This window comes from Microcaecilia unicolor, chromosome 9, assembly GCF_901765095.1.
Source record: "Microcaecilia unicolor chromosome 9, aMicUni1.1, whole genome shotgun sequence".
NCBI classification, from domain to species: Eukaryota; Metazoa; Chordata; class Amphibia; order Gymnophiona; family Siphonopidae; genus Microcaecilia; species Microcaecilia unicolor.
The window spans coordinates 140091999-140109947 of NC_044039.1; the positions used below are offsets into that span (position 1 = coordinate 140091999).

The 17949-nt window shown below is 41.2% G+C and overlaps 1 protein-coding gene across 4 annotated transcripts in view; it reads left to right on the top strand.

The window, feature by feature from the left end:
- The first annotated feature begins 4198 nt into the window (after positions 1–4198).
- The window catches only part of TMEM62 (transmembrane protein 62), a 121824-nt gene continuing 108073 nt past the window's right edge, over positions 4199–17949 (top strand). For 2 of the 4 annotated variants that reach the window (XM_030214509.1, XM_030214510.1), the window contains exon 1: positions 17530–17570. Coding sequence is in view for 1 of the 4 variants with exons in the window: in XM_030214511.1 (XP_030070371.1) it covers positions 4232–4477; positions 5643–5754; positions 10218–10355; positions 17525–17570 (542 nt within the window). In the remaining 3 variants the exon portion in view is untranslated. Of the gene's footprint in view, positions 4478–5642; positions 5755–10217; positions 10356–17524; positions 17624–17949 lie in introns of those variants that run through there. The other 2 variants (XM_030214511.1, XM_030214508.1) reach the window with 2 other exon arrangements.

The following is a 17949-nucleotide window of genomic DNA, read 5'->3' on the forward strand; positions in this document are numbered from 1 at the left end:
TCACGGACCTCAAAGACACACTAGGGCTAGAAGACCTCTTGCGGAGGTGACCTCAAAGACACACTAGGGCTAGAATACCTCTTGCGGAGGTGTCTGACCAGAGTCCTGACACCCTCAAATAGGGCATCGTAGAAGACATCACAGGAAGGCACCTCAGTGACTCCTGCCATGGATCTTCAAAGGGAGATGTCAGGCACATGTGCATGTCTAGGAGGCCTCACAAGGTGCCATGGAGCACCAAAGACTTCCATCTGCCGCTGCGCAGGCACTACTGGAGGTTGCCATCCCACAGAGGCACCACTGAAGAGGTAGGAGCATTGAGGGGTGGGGGCAGGAGACTCGGCACAGCCATAACACATGCTTAGCACACACACAAGACACAATACATACTTACAAGCATGTGTACACCATACACAGACACACACCACAGATACACTCACAGGGACTGTAAATATTTCCCTATATTTATATTTAATTGCCTGATCTGTGTTGGTCCATAAATAGACCCTAAAATTAACTAATGAGCACCCGTCTCTACCCGAGCAAGAATATAGCGCCCTGCATGATCACGATTCACATGATGAATCTGTATTGGTAAACTATTATGAAAGATTAAAGTCACTCCCCGGTTCTTACAGTTAGTAATATCAGAAGCAAAAAGTATTTTAGAGTAGGCTGCATGGTGAAACAAATGCTCATGAGCACGCCTCAGGTGAGTTTCCTATAACATCATAACATGTCAATCTGGACAATTCTTGACATATCAATTGCCTCTTTCTTGGAACATTAAGGCCCTTTAGGTTAAGGGCCAATATTTTTAAACTTGTAACCATAAACAATGAAGATCCCAAAATAAATATACACTGTGGAAATCCCCCCTCCCCTCCCCCCCAAAAAAATGGAACATAAAAGATTCCAACATGCCTAATTACAAAATCAGCACGCTGTGCTACCAGAGAAGTAAAAAACCCACATACACCCCACCCGACTTCCTGGCCCACCCATTCAATCATAACAAATTAAACAGGTTACATCCTCTCTCTCAACAGCTGACTAGTCAAATGAAGCATAACTTCCATTAAAAAAAAAGAAAAGCAGATTCCAAAAGAGATCTTAATACAGTTCAAGGAGGAGCAGCAGTCATATTCAAGTGAGGCTTCTTGGCTTTATTGAAAACTTGCTGCAATTGATGCACTTTATCCAGAGCCTCAAACCAGTATGTGCAGCTGTAGTCTCTGTCATTACCAATCCTGCAGCTCTCAGAATCTGCCATGCAGCAGCTACTGTGCGTACTCTGTGCTGTTTCCCAACTGCCATAAAGCAGAGCGCAAAGGGGAATGCCCATCGATATTTCAAGTTATGAGTCCCTAGGGCTTACAACACAGGCTTAATTGCATGACACTGCCGAAGTGTATAGGCAGAGATGTCTTGGTAAACAGAGACTGTAGCATCATTAAAGACCAAGTCCTTCTTCTGGTACACCAACAAGAAGAGTTGTTCCTTATCTGAGTAGTTAGAAAAACGAATCACAATGTCCCTCAGCTTAAACTTCCGGAAATCACTAAAAACCAACCTGTTCAAAAAGGCATACCCTGCTAAACCCTGCTACACACCGAAACCAAAGTTCGTAATGGATATAACATAACTCTTCCTTTCTACGATTCCCAAATGTGTCTATAACACATGAACCTTATTCTACCACCACATCACTTTGTATTTGTTCCTTACCGGAGTTGGTGATTGCCATTACGGTACTATGTAAGTCACATTGAGCCTGCAAATAGGTGGGAAAATGTGGGATACAAATGTAACAAATAAATAAATAAAATAAATGTTAGGAGTTGTCCCGATGGGCCCTTTCTATTTTAGGAATGGGAGAATCTGGTTCCAGGGATAGTAACTGGGTATAAAGTTCATGCCCCACTTTCTTAATGTTCTCCTGGTCAGCCACTTCAGGGACACCCCGAAATCGAAGAGTCTTTCGCCTCCCTCGATTTTACATGTCATCCATCTTGTACTGCAGTTCTTCCTGCTGAGTAGCGAATCTGTCCTCACGTTGACGCATTTGTTGAATAGTTTCCATGTGTTTGTCTACCCGGGTCTCAAGGTCCTCCAAGCGAATACCTATATCTTTTCTCTCACCATGCAAAGTCTGTATACACTCAACAATATTGGACTTCATAAGTGATAAGTCCTTGAGGAGACGAAGCATGAAATGTTTAAGGTGCAGGTCACGCGCACTTCTTGCTTTTTGCATCGAGTCCACTGAATCCATGTCAGAAGGTGTTTCCCATAGTGGGGAAGCATGGTGTGATGTTGCCTTTGATAAGCGCTAGCTTCCCCGTACTCCTGTCTTTGCATCAGATCCTTTAGACTTTTGCAACATGATCACAGCTCTCAATACTTCCAGAGCACAATGAGAGAGAAGATACTCCAAAAATCAGACACTAAAGATAGCAATGATAGCTGAGTGAGTCAGGAGCTCCGGGATCAGGCTGCCATCTCAGTCAGTGCCATCACCGGAAGTCTATCCTCCACAGTTTTAAGACATTGCTTATCCAGCTGGATGGTGATGGCACAAGGAAAGCAAGTTTGGTTCAATGAAGACTAACTCAAAATAACCTGTTCCTTAGTTGGGCTCTAGTATTACCATATTGAAAATGCCTCTGTGGTTATGTTCAACTAGTAAGTTAAAAGATTATCTGTCTTTCGTGAAAGGAATGTATAAATTTTGGAAGCATGACTACGAGCATAAACATATACTTATTTATTCAACATCACAATTCCTCATGTACAGCCACAAAACAACTGTTTTGGGTGGACAATGTTCACAAATAGCTCCTTTTATTATCGAGATAGAGATAAAAGTTTTCAGTTTTGGCACAGTATAAGTCATCACAAGAACAAAAGATAAGAAAAACAATGGACAGCATTAGGGGCTTATAGCCCATTTAGTCATGTTTAAACAAAAGAGATCAGGAGGGAAGGGGGAGGGGTAAGAGGGTGGGAGGGGGAGCAGGGAAAGGGGATCATATTATCTTAAGGCCATCAATTGTAAATGCTGTATTTAAACAGAGCAATAGGAGAGACAAATTGTATATACACTACGCTTGAAGTTTATATTGTATTGCTTTGATTTTTCACAATAAAAAAGTTGAAATATAAACAAAAGAGATCTGCATGAAACAAATATGTATTTTTATTTTGACTTTGACTTATAAACCCACCTACTCCTGAAACATGTTACAGAATAATCCATTGGTGCATCTAAAAGGTAAATTCCAGCATGGCAGATTACAACAGTTAAGATGAACCCATCAGGAAAGAGGGGAAAGGGAAATGGGACTTGATATACTGCCTTTCTGTAACTACATTCAAAGCGGGTTACATATATTCAGGTACTTATTTTGTACTAGGAGCAATGGAGGGTTAAGTGACTTGCCCAGAGTCACAGGGAGCTGCAGTGGGACTTGAACTTGGTTCCCCAGGATCAAAGTCCACTGCACTGACCACTAGGCTACTCCTCCACTCCTTCCCATCAGGAAAGAGGATGGCCTCACTGAAATCTGTCCATCTGTATTGTATAGTACAGTGTAGAAAAATAAGCACAAAATACAGATCGCTCATTAGAATTGCTGTTTCTACCAGCTACAATAAATTTAAAGCTGTTTTAGTGATATTCAATTGTTACTTCATGATATTTATGTCTACATATGGAAAGCTTTAACATAAAAAAACCTGTCCAATAAGTAAAAAACAACAAACAAACAAACAAACGCTTTGTTCTTCACCTTTTAAAGCACCGCCTATCCAACTGGAACAGCTTTAAGAATTATTAGAGGGACCACACAGAGGCAGTCCCTTATTTCTAATAATCTTTTGCTATTGTTTTGGGTGTACTAAAACCGCGGCAAGCTCCGCCTACTGGCTTCAGCTTTTACAGTGAAGTAGTTAGGCTCACTTCCACTCCTGTCCTGTAATTCATTGAACCTCCTTAGAGCACAATGAAGTTCCCAGGGAGATGTAATTTGTCTCCTTGGGAACCATTCACTAGAAGCCAAGCCACCGATTCGCGGCGCTGTCTTTCCATGTTATAGGAAACATCGCAAATGTGTCTCTATGATTTCAAAGTGGGCAGAGTTCTCCAAGTGGATCATAGAGATGAGAACAACCTGTGGTCACTGGTGGTGTGGAACAAGGCTAACCGCTTGGTCATGCATACCCGGACGTCATGAAGCCGGAAGTTGCTGGCTGCCTGCCTGGTGTAGGACAGGTTAGCTTTGGATTGATGCTGCTGGTTCAGCGTAGGATGATGCTGTTGAAGATCATAGCGGGGCTGTTGATGGCTGCTGTTATGGCTGTGTTGTTGGACATTTATAGCACTGCCGATACCCCAAAACAACAGCAGAGGTGGCAGTCTCAGGTCCTGATCCCAGCGCCCGGTGCAGAGGCTGTCAATGTTTTCTGGGTGATACAAGTGAGTCTCTAGGGTAGATCAGAGTCGAGGAACGTTAAGGGACGGTGTAAAAGCTAGTATCCCTGGGATCTCGCTGTATTCGTCTTTTACATTTTGCCGGACCGTTAAACTGTGAGGCTGCCTGAAGATAATGGCAGAGCTTGAGAGAGTGCCAGCCAGCCAGGAGTGAACGGGAAAGCACAACCTCATTTAAAGGTGTGGTACACGGCGTTTGCCTCGAGAGTGGTCTATCATGTGTGCAGAAAGTTTAAGCTCGTTGCCGAACAAAATAATTTATGGGCATTTGACTATGTTAAAAGGGTCTGTGCCGTGTTGGGAAATGAAACCAGGATGTGCGCGAATGAATGAAGACTGGCCAAGACAGAGGATGGAGTACTACAGACGACCCTGTTTACTAAGCCGCGCTTGCATTTGTAGCTAACCGTGTAGATGCCCATAATATTCTTATGAGCGTCTACACGGTTAACACGCGCTAAAAAGGCTAGCGCACCTTAGTAAACAAGGTCCTTAATTTATTTACCGATTAATAGTGCCAGTTGGTACTTTACTACATATTATAGGTATACTTCTGATCCCCCCCACCTAATAAATAAATAAATAAATAAAATCAGGCTTATATTATTGCATGTAGTAATGTGATAAAGCAGTATTAAATGGGGTGAACTCGGCATCAAAATTAAATGTAGGCTAGATATTTAAAAAAGGGGAGACAGATGATGACACCAGGATAGAGGGGTCCAGGGGGCAAATGGATGCCAGAGAGGTGAAAGGATAGCCAATGAAACAGGAAAGCCAGACAAAGCATAAAGAATGGGATGAGGGACAGTGACAGTTGTACTTGTCATGACTTTTGTTGTTGTTGTGTTTTTTTTTTTTGGGGGGGGGGGTACTTACTGGAGCAGATAGGAAAACTCTTGTTAGTGTAAACTTGTTTTGTATTGAATAACTTCCAGAACTCAGTACAGCATCAACCAGTATATAACAGAATCTCATCTAATTAAAATATTCCCATCACATTTCAAAGCAACAAAAAGTACACTTAATTCCATAGCAAAGAAACAATATTCCAGACAAGCGGTGTGGGTGGCAACTCTTCTTAAAGGTGAACCTGTGCAGCATGCAACAGTTTTTCTCCCTTATCAATTTATCTTCTTTCTGGTCACAGGTTACAGATTTGCACATCAGTAAGTTTCTTCATCCTGAGCGAACCTCAGACTTTGAGAAGTTCTGCATGGAAAGCATTGATTTTATCAAACCATCCCTTGTTCTGGTGACAGGTATAGAATTTAGAAACATAATCTTTTGATTTTTCCCCCTTTGATAGTAGATTGTGAACACAGAAATTTTAGCTCTCAAAAATTGCAAAAATGTGCAGAGCAGGGAACTATTTTGATGTTGTGAAGGGGAAATGGGTAGCTATCTTTCATTTTGCATTGACTCTATTTTGTGTAGTCAACAAACAGTTTCAGATGTGAACCTGATTCTAATTTTTGTAAGTGTTCTAGTTATGGAATTTTAAAGAACATAGCAAGCAAGATAATAGTGTGTTTGCAATGTAACATAATCAAATGTAAACAATATCCACCTAATTCTATATATGACACCTTGAGTTACATGCACAAATCACCACACATAGCCAACTCGCACACATAACTTAATAATGAGCCAATTGGCACTGATAATTGGTAGCAAGCAATTTGCACTAATTGACAATAATTAGAATTTATGCACAGTACTAGCTAAGGGTATTCTATAACGCAGTCCACATAAACTCTGTGCGGATCCCAAAAGGGGGTGTGGCTATGGGAGAAGTATGGGTGTGTTTCGGGCATTCCAAAAATGTACACACGGTGTTAAATAAACATAGAATAACCCACTCCATGCCTAAAGTTGGGCATGGGCATTTACACCAGATTTTCATTAGCGTAAATGACTGTGCCTAAATTTTAGTCATGTGGACAGATTTAGATGTACTCTGTAAACTGTGCCTAACTTTATGTGCAGTTTACAGAATATGCCTAAACGGGATACCAAAACAGAAATTCTCATGCATTAATCCCCCAAAATGCAGGAGAACAAATAGAACATGGAAACAGATGTTGTACAAACAAGTAGAGAATACAAAAAATGGACAAAAGGCTAAGGTATGCAGTAAATTGCCCTTTGATTCAGAAATACTCGCCAACATTGTTGATCATAGAAAACATATCTGATGTTGACTAAGCAAAGTAAGCATTGTAGGCAGATATCTCAAAACAGTACTGACCACCCAAGATACCCAAGTACTGACCACCTTAGGTAGCATTTGATAGAAATGTTTACGTCTAAGCTGAGTTTGCTTACACCCGTCAGGAAATAACAAAACACTTTCACCCAAAAGCATCACATTGCTACTACAGAAAAATAAACCCATCACAGCATCTTTGGCTTAGACAAAAAAATAAGTACAGCTGCACAGGCAGCTGCAGCATTATAGGTACCTTCCAAAAAGGCAGTGAGGTCCACGCTGTCCATGGTTACTAATGATTGCTCCCCAGATGGAGCCCTCTCCACTTTACACTATGATGGAATAGCTTGTTCCAAGTTGTTAAGAAACTCCATTAAAAGCCTCCTAACAAGATCTCTAGGACAACAGACTCAGGAGCTGGAGAAAACTTAAAACTTCTATTGTTTAGAGGAGTTAAAATGTTTTCTAGCCTCTCTAGTTTCTGATGAGTAGACAGTCTTGTCTTTCACTCAGATAGCACGGAAGAGATCTATAAAGAGACAGCTTGAAGTTCACAGGCTTCCAGCTTTCTTCCTGTTTAACAGATGACCTCTCTGCGATTGTGGAACACTCAGTCAAGTTTTGAATAGTGCTTTCTGTGCCACCAACATGGTTATTTATAGTTCTTTCAAGCATCACAGTAGCCAGAAGGTGTCTAGTAAAGTAAGAGATCACTGGAGCCAATTCACCTGGGTCCATCTTCAGAACTCCATATCTGTAGCTGCTACTATTACTTATTTTTGTACCACTACGAGACATACATAGTACTGTACACAAAATGTGAGATAGTCCCTTCTTGACAGAACTTGCACTCTATTAAAGAAAGACAAATAGGACAAACTAGGCTTTTAGGGAGTTAGATTTATGATGGAAATGATAAAAAACAGTATGGGTATGGAACAAGTGAGGGGCTTAAGAGTTAAAAGGAGCTTCAAAAAGGTGGACTTTCAGCCTGGATTTGAATGGGGCAGAGGCAGAGAATACCATACCAATTTAGTAAGCCTTTTCATGTCATACGGTGCAGCAAAATAGAAGGAACAGAATCTGGAGTTGGTGGAGGAGAAGGGTTATAGATAAGAGTAGCTTACTTGGTGAATGGAGTTACTGGGGAGGGGATGTAGAGAGAGTTAGGAGAGATACTGAGAAGCTGCAGAATGAAAGCACTTGTAAGTCAGTATAAGGAGATCACAACACTGGACTGCAGTGTAACAAGGCCTTACTCTCCATGCAGCTAGTGACAGCTGAATGGGATTGTGCTATTGGTAGGCAGCCTCTCTGTGATGCTCCTAACTTTCCACTTCAGCCTCTCCACATTGTCAGAAGGTGGACAGCAGCACCTGCTTGAAGCCAGAGGAGTACTACTATTCTTGGGGCTCAACAAAGCCTCAACTGAGGGAAAGTTACTTATTTGGACCCAGTGATGAGGGCAACCCTGAGATCAGAAGGTTCACAAACAGAGACAGTGAACTGCAGAATGATCATGTGTATCTGGGCCAAGGACCCATGCTCGTAGCCATCCCCAGGGCAGATAAATCCAGAATTTTTTTAAATTTATTTCTAAACTTTCCCTTGTTTCTAATTTTATATAGAGATGTGCTGGTTAGTCTAAAAATAAAATGTTGCCTTTTGACTTCAGCAGTACCTGATGAGCATAGTACTGCTGCATTTGGTATAAGTTACTCAGGTAATTGTACATAGAAAAGACCTGAATGCTGTGATGGCATGATCCTCTGTATTGGCCAGGGACGGGTGTCACTATTTTGCAGACTTGGTGTTGATAATTGTACCTTCTGATTGTGTTTAGTACTTACCCACATGATGCTGTTCATATTTGTACTGTGTAATTGGGATACTTTTATCTGTTTGATAAATGAGAAAAAGTTGAAAAAAAGCTGATGGTATTAAGCCACCTGGACTACTGCAATGCACTCTACGCCGGCTGTAAAGAACAGAACGTCAAGAAACTTCAAACAGTCCAGAATACCGCAGCCAGACTTGTATTCAGAAAACAAAATATGAAAGTGCAAAACCCTTAAGTGGCTCCCACTTAAAGAACGGACCATATTCAAGATCTGCACAATTGTTCATAAAATCATCTACGGAGATGCCCCGACTTACATGCTAGACCTCGTTGACCTACCTCCCAGAAATGCTAAAAGATCTGCCCGCACATTTCTTAATCTACACTTCCCCAGCTGCAAAGGACTGAAATACAGACTAACATGCTACCAGCTTTTCCTACATGAGCACGCAGCTGTGGAATGCACTACCAATACATTTGAAAAAAATTAACGAAATCACCAACTTTCGCAAATCTCTGAAAACCTATCTCTTCAACAAGGCCTACCACGAGAATACATAGCTCAACTACTACTACTACTACTATTTAGCATTTCTATAGCGCTACAAGGCGTACGCAGCGCTGCACAAACATAGAAGAAAGACAGTCCCTGCTCAAAGAGCTTACAATCTAATAGACAAAAAAATAAATAAAGTAAGCAAATCAAATCAATTAATTTGAACGGGAAGGAAGAGAGGAGGGTAGGTGGAAGCGAGTGGTTACAAGTGGTTACGAGTCAAAAGCAATGTTAAAGAGGTGGGCTTTCAGTCTAGATTTAAAGGTGGCCAAGGATGGGGCAAGACGTAGGGTCTCAGGAAGTTTATTCCAGGCGTAGGGTGCAGCGAGACAGAAGGCGCAAAGTCTGGAGTTGGCAGTAGTGGAGAAGGGAACAGATAAGAAGGATTTATCCATGGAGCGGAGTGCACGGGAAGGGGTGTAGGGAAGGACGAGTGTGGAGAGATACTGGGGAGCAGCAGAGTGAGTACATTTATAGGTTAGTAGAAGAAGTTTGAACAGGATGCGAAAACAGATAGGGAGCCAGTGAAGGGTCTTGAGGAGAGGGGTAGTATGAGTAAAGTGACCCTGGCGGAAGACGAGACGGGCAGCAGAGTTTTGAACCGACTGGAGGGGGGAGAGGTGACTAAGTGGGAGGCCAGCAAGAAGCAGATTGCAGTAGTCTAAACGAGAGGTGACAAGGGTGTGGATGAGGGTTTTGGTAGAGTGCTCGGAAAGAAAGGGGCAGATTTTACGGATGTTGTAAAGAAAGAAACGACAGGTCTTGGCAATCTGCTGCATATGAGCAGAGAAGGAGAGAGAAAAATCAAAGATGACCCCAAGGTTTCGAGCTGAGGAGACAGGGAGAATGAGCAAAATCTATAATACTTCACCACTCCTCTCTTACTCAGAATGGCGCCTTTCTATAACTGTCTGCTTAGTTCTTCTCTGTCATCCTTGATCTCTTGTAATACCAACTGTATCTTTTACCTGGAATGGCGATGCCATAACAGGTCTTTGTAAGCTACATTGAGCCTGCAAATAGGTGGGAAAATGTGGGATGCAAGTGCAATAAATAAAATAAATAAAACAATAATAAGAGTTAGTAATGCAGTATAATAAATTTGATCTCTTTTCAGGGGACCTGACAGATTCAAAAACAAAGGATAAGTTGGGCTCTAATCAATTTGAGACGGAGTGGCAAATGTACCAAACCATTCTGAAGAAGTCAGGAGCTATGGAAAAATGGAAGTGGCTAGACATCCGAGGGAATCATGGTAAAAGCATTACATTTAGAAAGAGTGTTCCATGTATTTTGTCCTTGATGTTTTCAGCTGATTCTGGTTTGAATTACAAAAGCATTTAGGAAGTATTTTTTTAAAAACATTTTCCACATGGAAAGCTTGCTTTTCATGTAGCAAAAAAAAAAAAAAATTAGTTGCACAGAGTGTAGTTCACGCATAGCTGAGGTGGATGTCTATGTGTCTTTTATAAACTATGCATATGTACACACTTGAATTCTTTGGACCTTACAAATTTGTGTCGGTGAGTATGTAGAGGGGTCAACTTAGAATAGGAAGGAAGGGGTCATTATATTATTTTGGGAGGTTTGCTTCTAGAAAAAAGAACCCAATGTATTGTGGACCCTCTGGGAAGATTTCTTGTAGTTCATGTGGTCTTGGAACTGTCAGCCTTTGGTTTTAGTTAATGTCTATGCACCTAATCAATACATTAATTTTTTTGAACTCTTATAGGACTTTTGCTGGCTTACTTATAATTATGGTGGGTGACTTAATCAGAGAGTTTTAAAATATCTTTGTGAATGATCTTTTAGTTCATATAATAGATTATGGGACCTCTTTGCCAGCCCTGTTGGAAACCTTAGCTGAATTTGGGGTATTTTTCTGGCTTTCATTTAAATCTCTAAGACAGAAGTTTTGGCAATAAATTTTGGGAGAGCAGACTGAGAAGGTCTACAGTTTCTTTTGAGGAGGTCACAAGATTCTTGTACTTGTTTAGGTATTCAGCTGTGCTCCAGTATTTCTAGGTTATATCAAGCTAATGTCTTAAAATTACTTTCTTTACCAAGAAGTCATTACAGAAATGGTTGTTTCCCATTGTGTTTGATGGGAAGCGTAATTTTTTTCTGTATGGTCATCTTCCCAAAATGGCTATACTGTTTGTAAATGCTACCCTTATATTTGAAACGGAGATATTAGGAATCTCTTCAGTGTAGTATCTTGTTTTTGTTGGGGAGGAGAGGGGGTGGAAAGAAACCAAAAAGTAAAATTCTGCAATCTCATAGGTAATTGGAAAAAAGGAGGGTCGGGTCTTCCTGCTCTCAAATTATATAACATAGCATGTCTGCTTATACATCTAGGATACTGACTTTATCAGTGTTTTTCTGGACTCTTTTACCACCCCTAAACTATTATATACCAGCCACCTACAATTTGGAGTGATAAAAGACCAGCTATATTTAGTCTTTTACTACCTCTGCAAACTACCCAGGTAAATTCTTGCTTGGAAGAGATAAAAGACAAGGCTACGTGTATGAGAAAGCAATCAAATTAATTCTTTATAAGAAAAACAATTCTTTTATTATTACTTGCCATTGCAGATACAATTGATTAGTTTCTCATGGGAGAGCAGCCCTGCTTGCACAAAGGTGCTGGCTGTGACTGGCTCCCATTTAATGATCCAAAGACAATTACTAATACACATTTACTCTTGATTAACAGTTCATAGGCAGTTCATATGATAAACAGGTGGTTAATACTTCTTGGAAAACCTAGTCACCTTACTCAGGAATTATCTTGTTCTCCTTTTGGCCATCTGTTTTCCCAAAGTTACACCCCTACGTTGCTAAACCATTTTATCCTGACATGCAGCGTTTACCACTTCTTTTTTTCTAGGCCTGTTTGCACCCTTGTTCTTCTCCTTTTGTCTGCACGCAAGGGTGTCTGCACATATCATGAGGAGTCACACAGGCCCAGCCTTTCGTCCTTTGGAGTCTGTTTCAAGTAGTTCTTTTAATTCTGTTTCAAAGTGCCCTCACCTTCTACATCTCTTCAAGGTGCCTTCATAGTCTACATCTCCCCCCTTGAAGGCCTTTGAGAGTAAGGGCTTCACTTTATATCAGTGTGACTCTGGTATCACAAGTGACAAGCCTAGTCCTGCACATAGACTTGTGTCCCGCCTCTGTCTTGAACCTGTTTTAACAACAGGTTTGGTGGTAGTCCCCCGGCCACAAGCTGTCTTAGGTTGCAGGCGGCCTTGATTCCCTTAGCAGGAGGGAATCCGTGCTTGTCTTACCTGTCATGGGTATACAACCTCATGAGCACTAAGAGGCGGATCTAAGTCACCTAAATAAAGAAACAAGTAGAGGGAGATGGTGGGTAGAAGGTAGAATCCATATACTTTAGGGCAGACTGTGAGCAAAAGGTAGGCCGTGCATGACAGGACAAAGTGGTTATAAGGACTTTAATATGTCCTTTAGGTTCTTATTGCTTATCTAACTTGTATAACTTCAGAGGAAGGTGACTTTGGTATGATGATTATAACAATAAAACTATTAAACATTAGTCTCAGTATCTTCAGCAGGTGGGACAGCTTGCATTTGTGCATACACAATATCATAATTTTCAATGTAATTAGTTTGTAATTGTTCATACAGGGCATAAGCATGCCCTGCAGGCTCTCTTACTTAAAGCAGTTTTAATCAAACGCTGCACTAAACCTCTAATGCAAGGTAAGACACAGCAGCCAAGAAAAGCAAATACAACAATAATAATTATCAGAGTGGTTAAACCAGATAAGATAAAGTTTGTCCATTTCCCAAAAATATTGTCCATCCACCCAGTCCAGGTGGTGTCTACACCTGAGTTTTTAGCAAGTTCATCAGCCAAAGTAGTAAGTCCTTGCAAAGCTTTGCTTATAATAAATGTAATTGATTCAGTCAACATTCTTATTAATAGTAAAAACAGTGATGATTAAAAACCTGCAGCAATCTGATTATGAGTCTTGAATTCATCTGGCACCCCCCTTGATACACCTATAGAATCTATATAAATTCTATCATCAAATGAACCAGGGACTTCCCATTTTCTTCTAGAAGGAACTTTATTACTGTGTTGAGATGCTATGGTGGTTGGAACTACTAACTGAACCAGAGCACATTGTCCCTGCCAGTTAGAGGGTAAGGTCGGGTATAGAGTTCTAGTCCCACAGTACCACCATACATCTGCTCATGGACAACAGAGCGAGCAGTGCTTCCGACGGACTTTTTCAAAACAGTCTTTTTAAAGACTAATACGTTATTTCTGAAGAATCAATTCTACTACTCTTCATCAATTCACAGCACAAGAGACTTGATGCAATACCTTCAGAGGATTTCCATCGTCATTGCTCTGCAGCACCTTACGTAGCAGACTCCTGATGCAGGCCTGACGGCCGAAACACGACGTGTCGAGTCTTCTAAACCTTTAATAAAGTCTTTTTTAAGAACATCTTCCAGCTTCTGGTTTCCCTGGTCGTACTCCCACTTTTTCATATACGGGAGGAGGAACAAACATAACAATCAGATACATTCAAACTTTGAGTGGTAAACTGTATCCAATCCATCCATAGGTTTGTATCACCATAAAAGATAGTTCTTTGTGACACCAATGTCCTATGCCAGTGATGGGCAACCTTTTGAGCTTGGTGTGTCAAAATTCGCCAAAAAACCGAGCATAACTCGGGTGGTGTGTCACTTCGAGAAAAAAACCATAATTTCGCGATATTTATAGTTTAAATAACAAAAATGTATAATTGTAATATAAAACTGTATTTAATAAACCAAAAACGAATTATTTAACTTACCTACTTAGTGACTTCTTTGTTCATCTGTCAGTCGGTTTCTTTTGTTGGTCTTGATATTATTTAACTTGTGTGGGGTGCCATGAACTAAGATAAGTGAGGGGGAGGAGGAATTCTTTAACTAATCTGCCTATTAGTGACTTTTTTGTTGCTGAATTTCATTGGCTAAATCTTCAATTGAAGGTTGGTATTTTGTACACTTCAAGCCCAAGCAAGCGCTACTAACTTCATCTGTCAATCTGTTTCTTTTGTTGGTTTTGATATTATTTAACGCTGAGAATAAGGTTTCACAAAAGTACGTAGAGGGAAAAATTGTGAGTAAAGCCATTGCTATATTTTTCAGGGTGCTAAAAGTGTCTGGTAATCGGATCCAGGCACTCCAAATTTCCTGGTAACTCAGATATTCTCTTAATAATTGCATCTTTATTCTGCATATCGTGAAATAGAACTGGTGCACATCTTAGGAGAGTTTCTTTAATAAATTCTCCCTCACTGAGTGCTTTTCCATGCTGAGCTATGGAGTGAGCAATGCTCAAACTTGCAGATGTTAAATTTGTAGAACCTTTTACAAATTTAAGGATGGACTTAGATTGGCTCTTATAAAAGTGTAGCTGCCTGGAAATGTATTCCTTCCGTTCATCCTCACTTTTTTTCAAGAGCTGGGAATGATTAGTTTCAAAATGTCTATTTATATTCCACGTTCTGCTTACTACCGTTTCAGTACATAGAACGCAAAATGATTTGCCATTTTTTTCTATAATGCCATACATCTCGGTCCATGTCTCCTGAAAGGGTCGGCTACTGCTACTACCACTTCCTTTACTTAACCTTGGTTTTTTATTTTTTGAGTTCTCCATCAGGGGGGCAGAGACAGAAGATAGAATTATAGATAGCCTGTTAGCCCTGCAGGCAATTAAGGGTTAACTAGCCTAACTGACCACCTTATGTAAATTAAGATGGCTGCCGCTATTTCTAATGGCGGGAAACGGCACCCATAGCACATGCCCTCGCCTCTCCCAGCCTCCCCCTCACCTATCTCAGTAATGGTGGTCAATTACAAATCCACGACACCCCAGAACAGTAGATTGGATGATGGTTGCTGGTAATGGTGATCACAGGGCCCTCAGAGATGCGTCCCCCACGGCATTCCGCTGCTCTCTGCTCCGCCGGCCGGAAGTGAGGAGCCGGGGCAGAGGGAGCAGCAGGGAGGGAGCCAATAGGAGCGCACACGGCACACCCCCAGCGGGTAAACATGCACCGGGTGATTTCGCCGGGGGGGGAGGTCGCGCTGCACCGGGGGGGAGGGGGGGCGCATCGGCGATCCGCCCCGGGTGTCAGCAAGGAACTCCGCTGCTTCTCTGTATGCGGCCACATGCGGCCGCGTGTCACTGAAAATGGCTACGCGTGTCAGTACTGACACGCGTGTCATAGGTTCGCCATCAGGGTCCTATGCAATAGTTTGTCACGGATAGCAGTTTAATAAGATACGTAGTGATAATTTCTTTAAAGAAAAATAAAACGATACTTTTCCAGTATCAACAGGATTAATGCTAAAATTCCTAGACAACAAAGGTAGAAATTGTTTTTTTTTAATTTAATACTGTTAAGGACTGAGGTGTGCCTGTTTTTTTAAATGTACATTTTTTTAAATATTTTTATTTGATAAAGTACAGGAGAAAATTCATTTCTGCTTTTCTTACCAGTATTGCCCTGCTTAAAGTCTGACTTTCTTGAGGTATCCAATGCAGGTTTTGTCTGCAGGTGTTTTGTGGTCCCCTATTTTGTACCAGATGAGAGAGGCTGTCCATATTCTGAGGTGAAGGAGTCTGCTCGCACAGGAGTGGACAACCTCAGTCCTCAAGGGCCACAACCCAGTCAGATTTTCATGATTTCCCCAATGAATATGCATAAGATCTATTTGTATACAATAGAGGCAGTGCAGATCTCGTGCATTTTAATTGGGGAAATCCTGACAACTCGACTGGCTTGCTGCCCTCAAGGACTGAGGTTGCTCACCCCTGTGCTAGCATATAGTGTCTGTGTATGAACATTCTAGCTTGTTCCAGTTTACCAGTAGCCGGTATATTGGTGCTTTAAGGCCCAGTATAATATTTATATCACTGTCTTTTCATAGGTAGGTTAGGGCTGTTATGGTGTGGTTAGTTTTCAGTATAGGTTTTGAGTGTCATCTTGCAGGATTTTGTGTTATTTCACAAAGTATCTGGTCCTATTTGAAATTAGGCTCTGAAGCAAGGGCTGCCTTTGGCAGCCCTTGTCACCCAAAGTAAAATGCTCAGGACTGGTGGTCTCCACATCCTGTAGAGTCACCATACAAACAAAAGCCCATCTGATTTAAACAAAGTGTCTAGCAGTGGAAGGAGTATGTGTGCTGTCCCTGAGGTGATGGTCACAATTTGAATATTTTTACTTGTAGTTAAGAAGACAGGCTGCCTGCTCCTGCCAGTCCTGGGACATCTGCTGTGTCTGGTCTCCTGATGTAACTTAGACAGGACACTGCAGAGGCAGTCTGTGTTAAATCATTGCTGGCCACAGCCATGGCACCTGAGCAACAACATCGGCACTGCTGCCTAGCCAACACCAAATGGCACCTATTTTACAAAAGTCTGCTTACAAGATTGGGAGTCTGCAATGCAAGTGAGAGGTGCATAGAGAGAAAATCCAGAAATATCGATCTTATTAGTGAATTCTGAGGAGTCCTTACGCATACATAATTTTCAGTATGGTTTTCCTTCCAAATTCTTAGGCAGAGTAGTGGGATGACTTGATGCCTTCCCTCTGAGCTGCCTCAAATGTTCTTTGCCATCAGTCAGGTTTTGTATTAACATAGCAATTGTAAGAGCTCTCAATAGTTGGGTACCTAGATTGCTGTTAGTGGATAGAAGTTGCTGAAACTGGTTCTTAACTTGGTATTTTATTTTTGAGATTTTAAAGCCTTTATTACTTCCAGCACCACATCCCTTCTCACTTGCCTCCTGCCTTTTCCATGTTTTGTTTGCATCATCTATGATTATGGGAGCATCTTGGGACCCTGTATGTGGTTCATCTCATGAGCAGAGACAAGAATAGCACACGGTGCACCAAGCTAAGAAACATTGAAGCTACCTATCAAGAGAATTAATTTCTGGGAGGTTTCCGCACTTTAACATGTGACACAGCATAACATTTTATGTTTAAAATGTTTTATTAAGGAACATGTACATACAATACATTTATTTGTAGTCCCTGTTTTATAAATCTTAAATTTCCCCCTTCTGCCCCCCCCCCCCCCGATGAAGCATAACATTTTAATACAAACAATGGATAGTGGCATAAATTATACACAAATAGCCCTCACAGTGCAGAGGGCCCAAGAAAGGAGGGGGACCCCCTGGTGGCTGATCTTCTGAGATGAGTGCCCTTAATTTTAATTTTGCCACTGGTGCTGGGGCAGGATTTCCAGAAATAGGAAAGCATTTAGGTACATTTAAAAGGCAGCAAAAGGCCATCTGATCCATTAATTCATTCAGCAAATCAACCATTTATTTGAATAATGCTTTTAAGATCACATCATTTTTTTTTCTTGTAGATGCATTCAACATTCCAGACCTACAGAGTGTTCGGAATTACTACAGGTAGATTGTAGCACTATATCTGAAAGAGCAACTGCAACAACAGGGGGAAGAAGGTTGGCTGAGATATTGTCTTGATAACATGAATTAGGAAGCAGAGAGGCACAAGACAGTTCTTTCCCTTAAAATAATAACATTGTATACCATAAAAATATTTTTTAGCCGCTTGGTGCCACTCCAGCCATCTTGCTTTTGAAACTGTGCCAATCCTTGTAGTCATGTGGAATCTGCTGGCCCTTTGCAGTTTCAGTTGCAAGCTGGTTGGAGTGGCAACAAGCAGTTAAAAGGTGGTTATTACTAAATTTCTTATAGAATTAAAAAAAACCTCCCCATATAGCACCTAGAGCTATAAAGAGCTCCCTAAAGATGCCTAAAGTTCCCT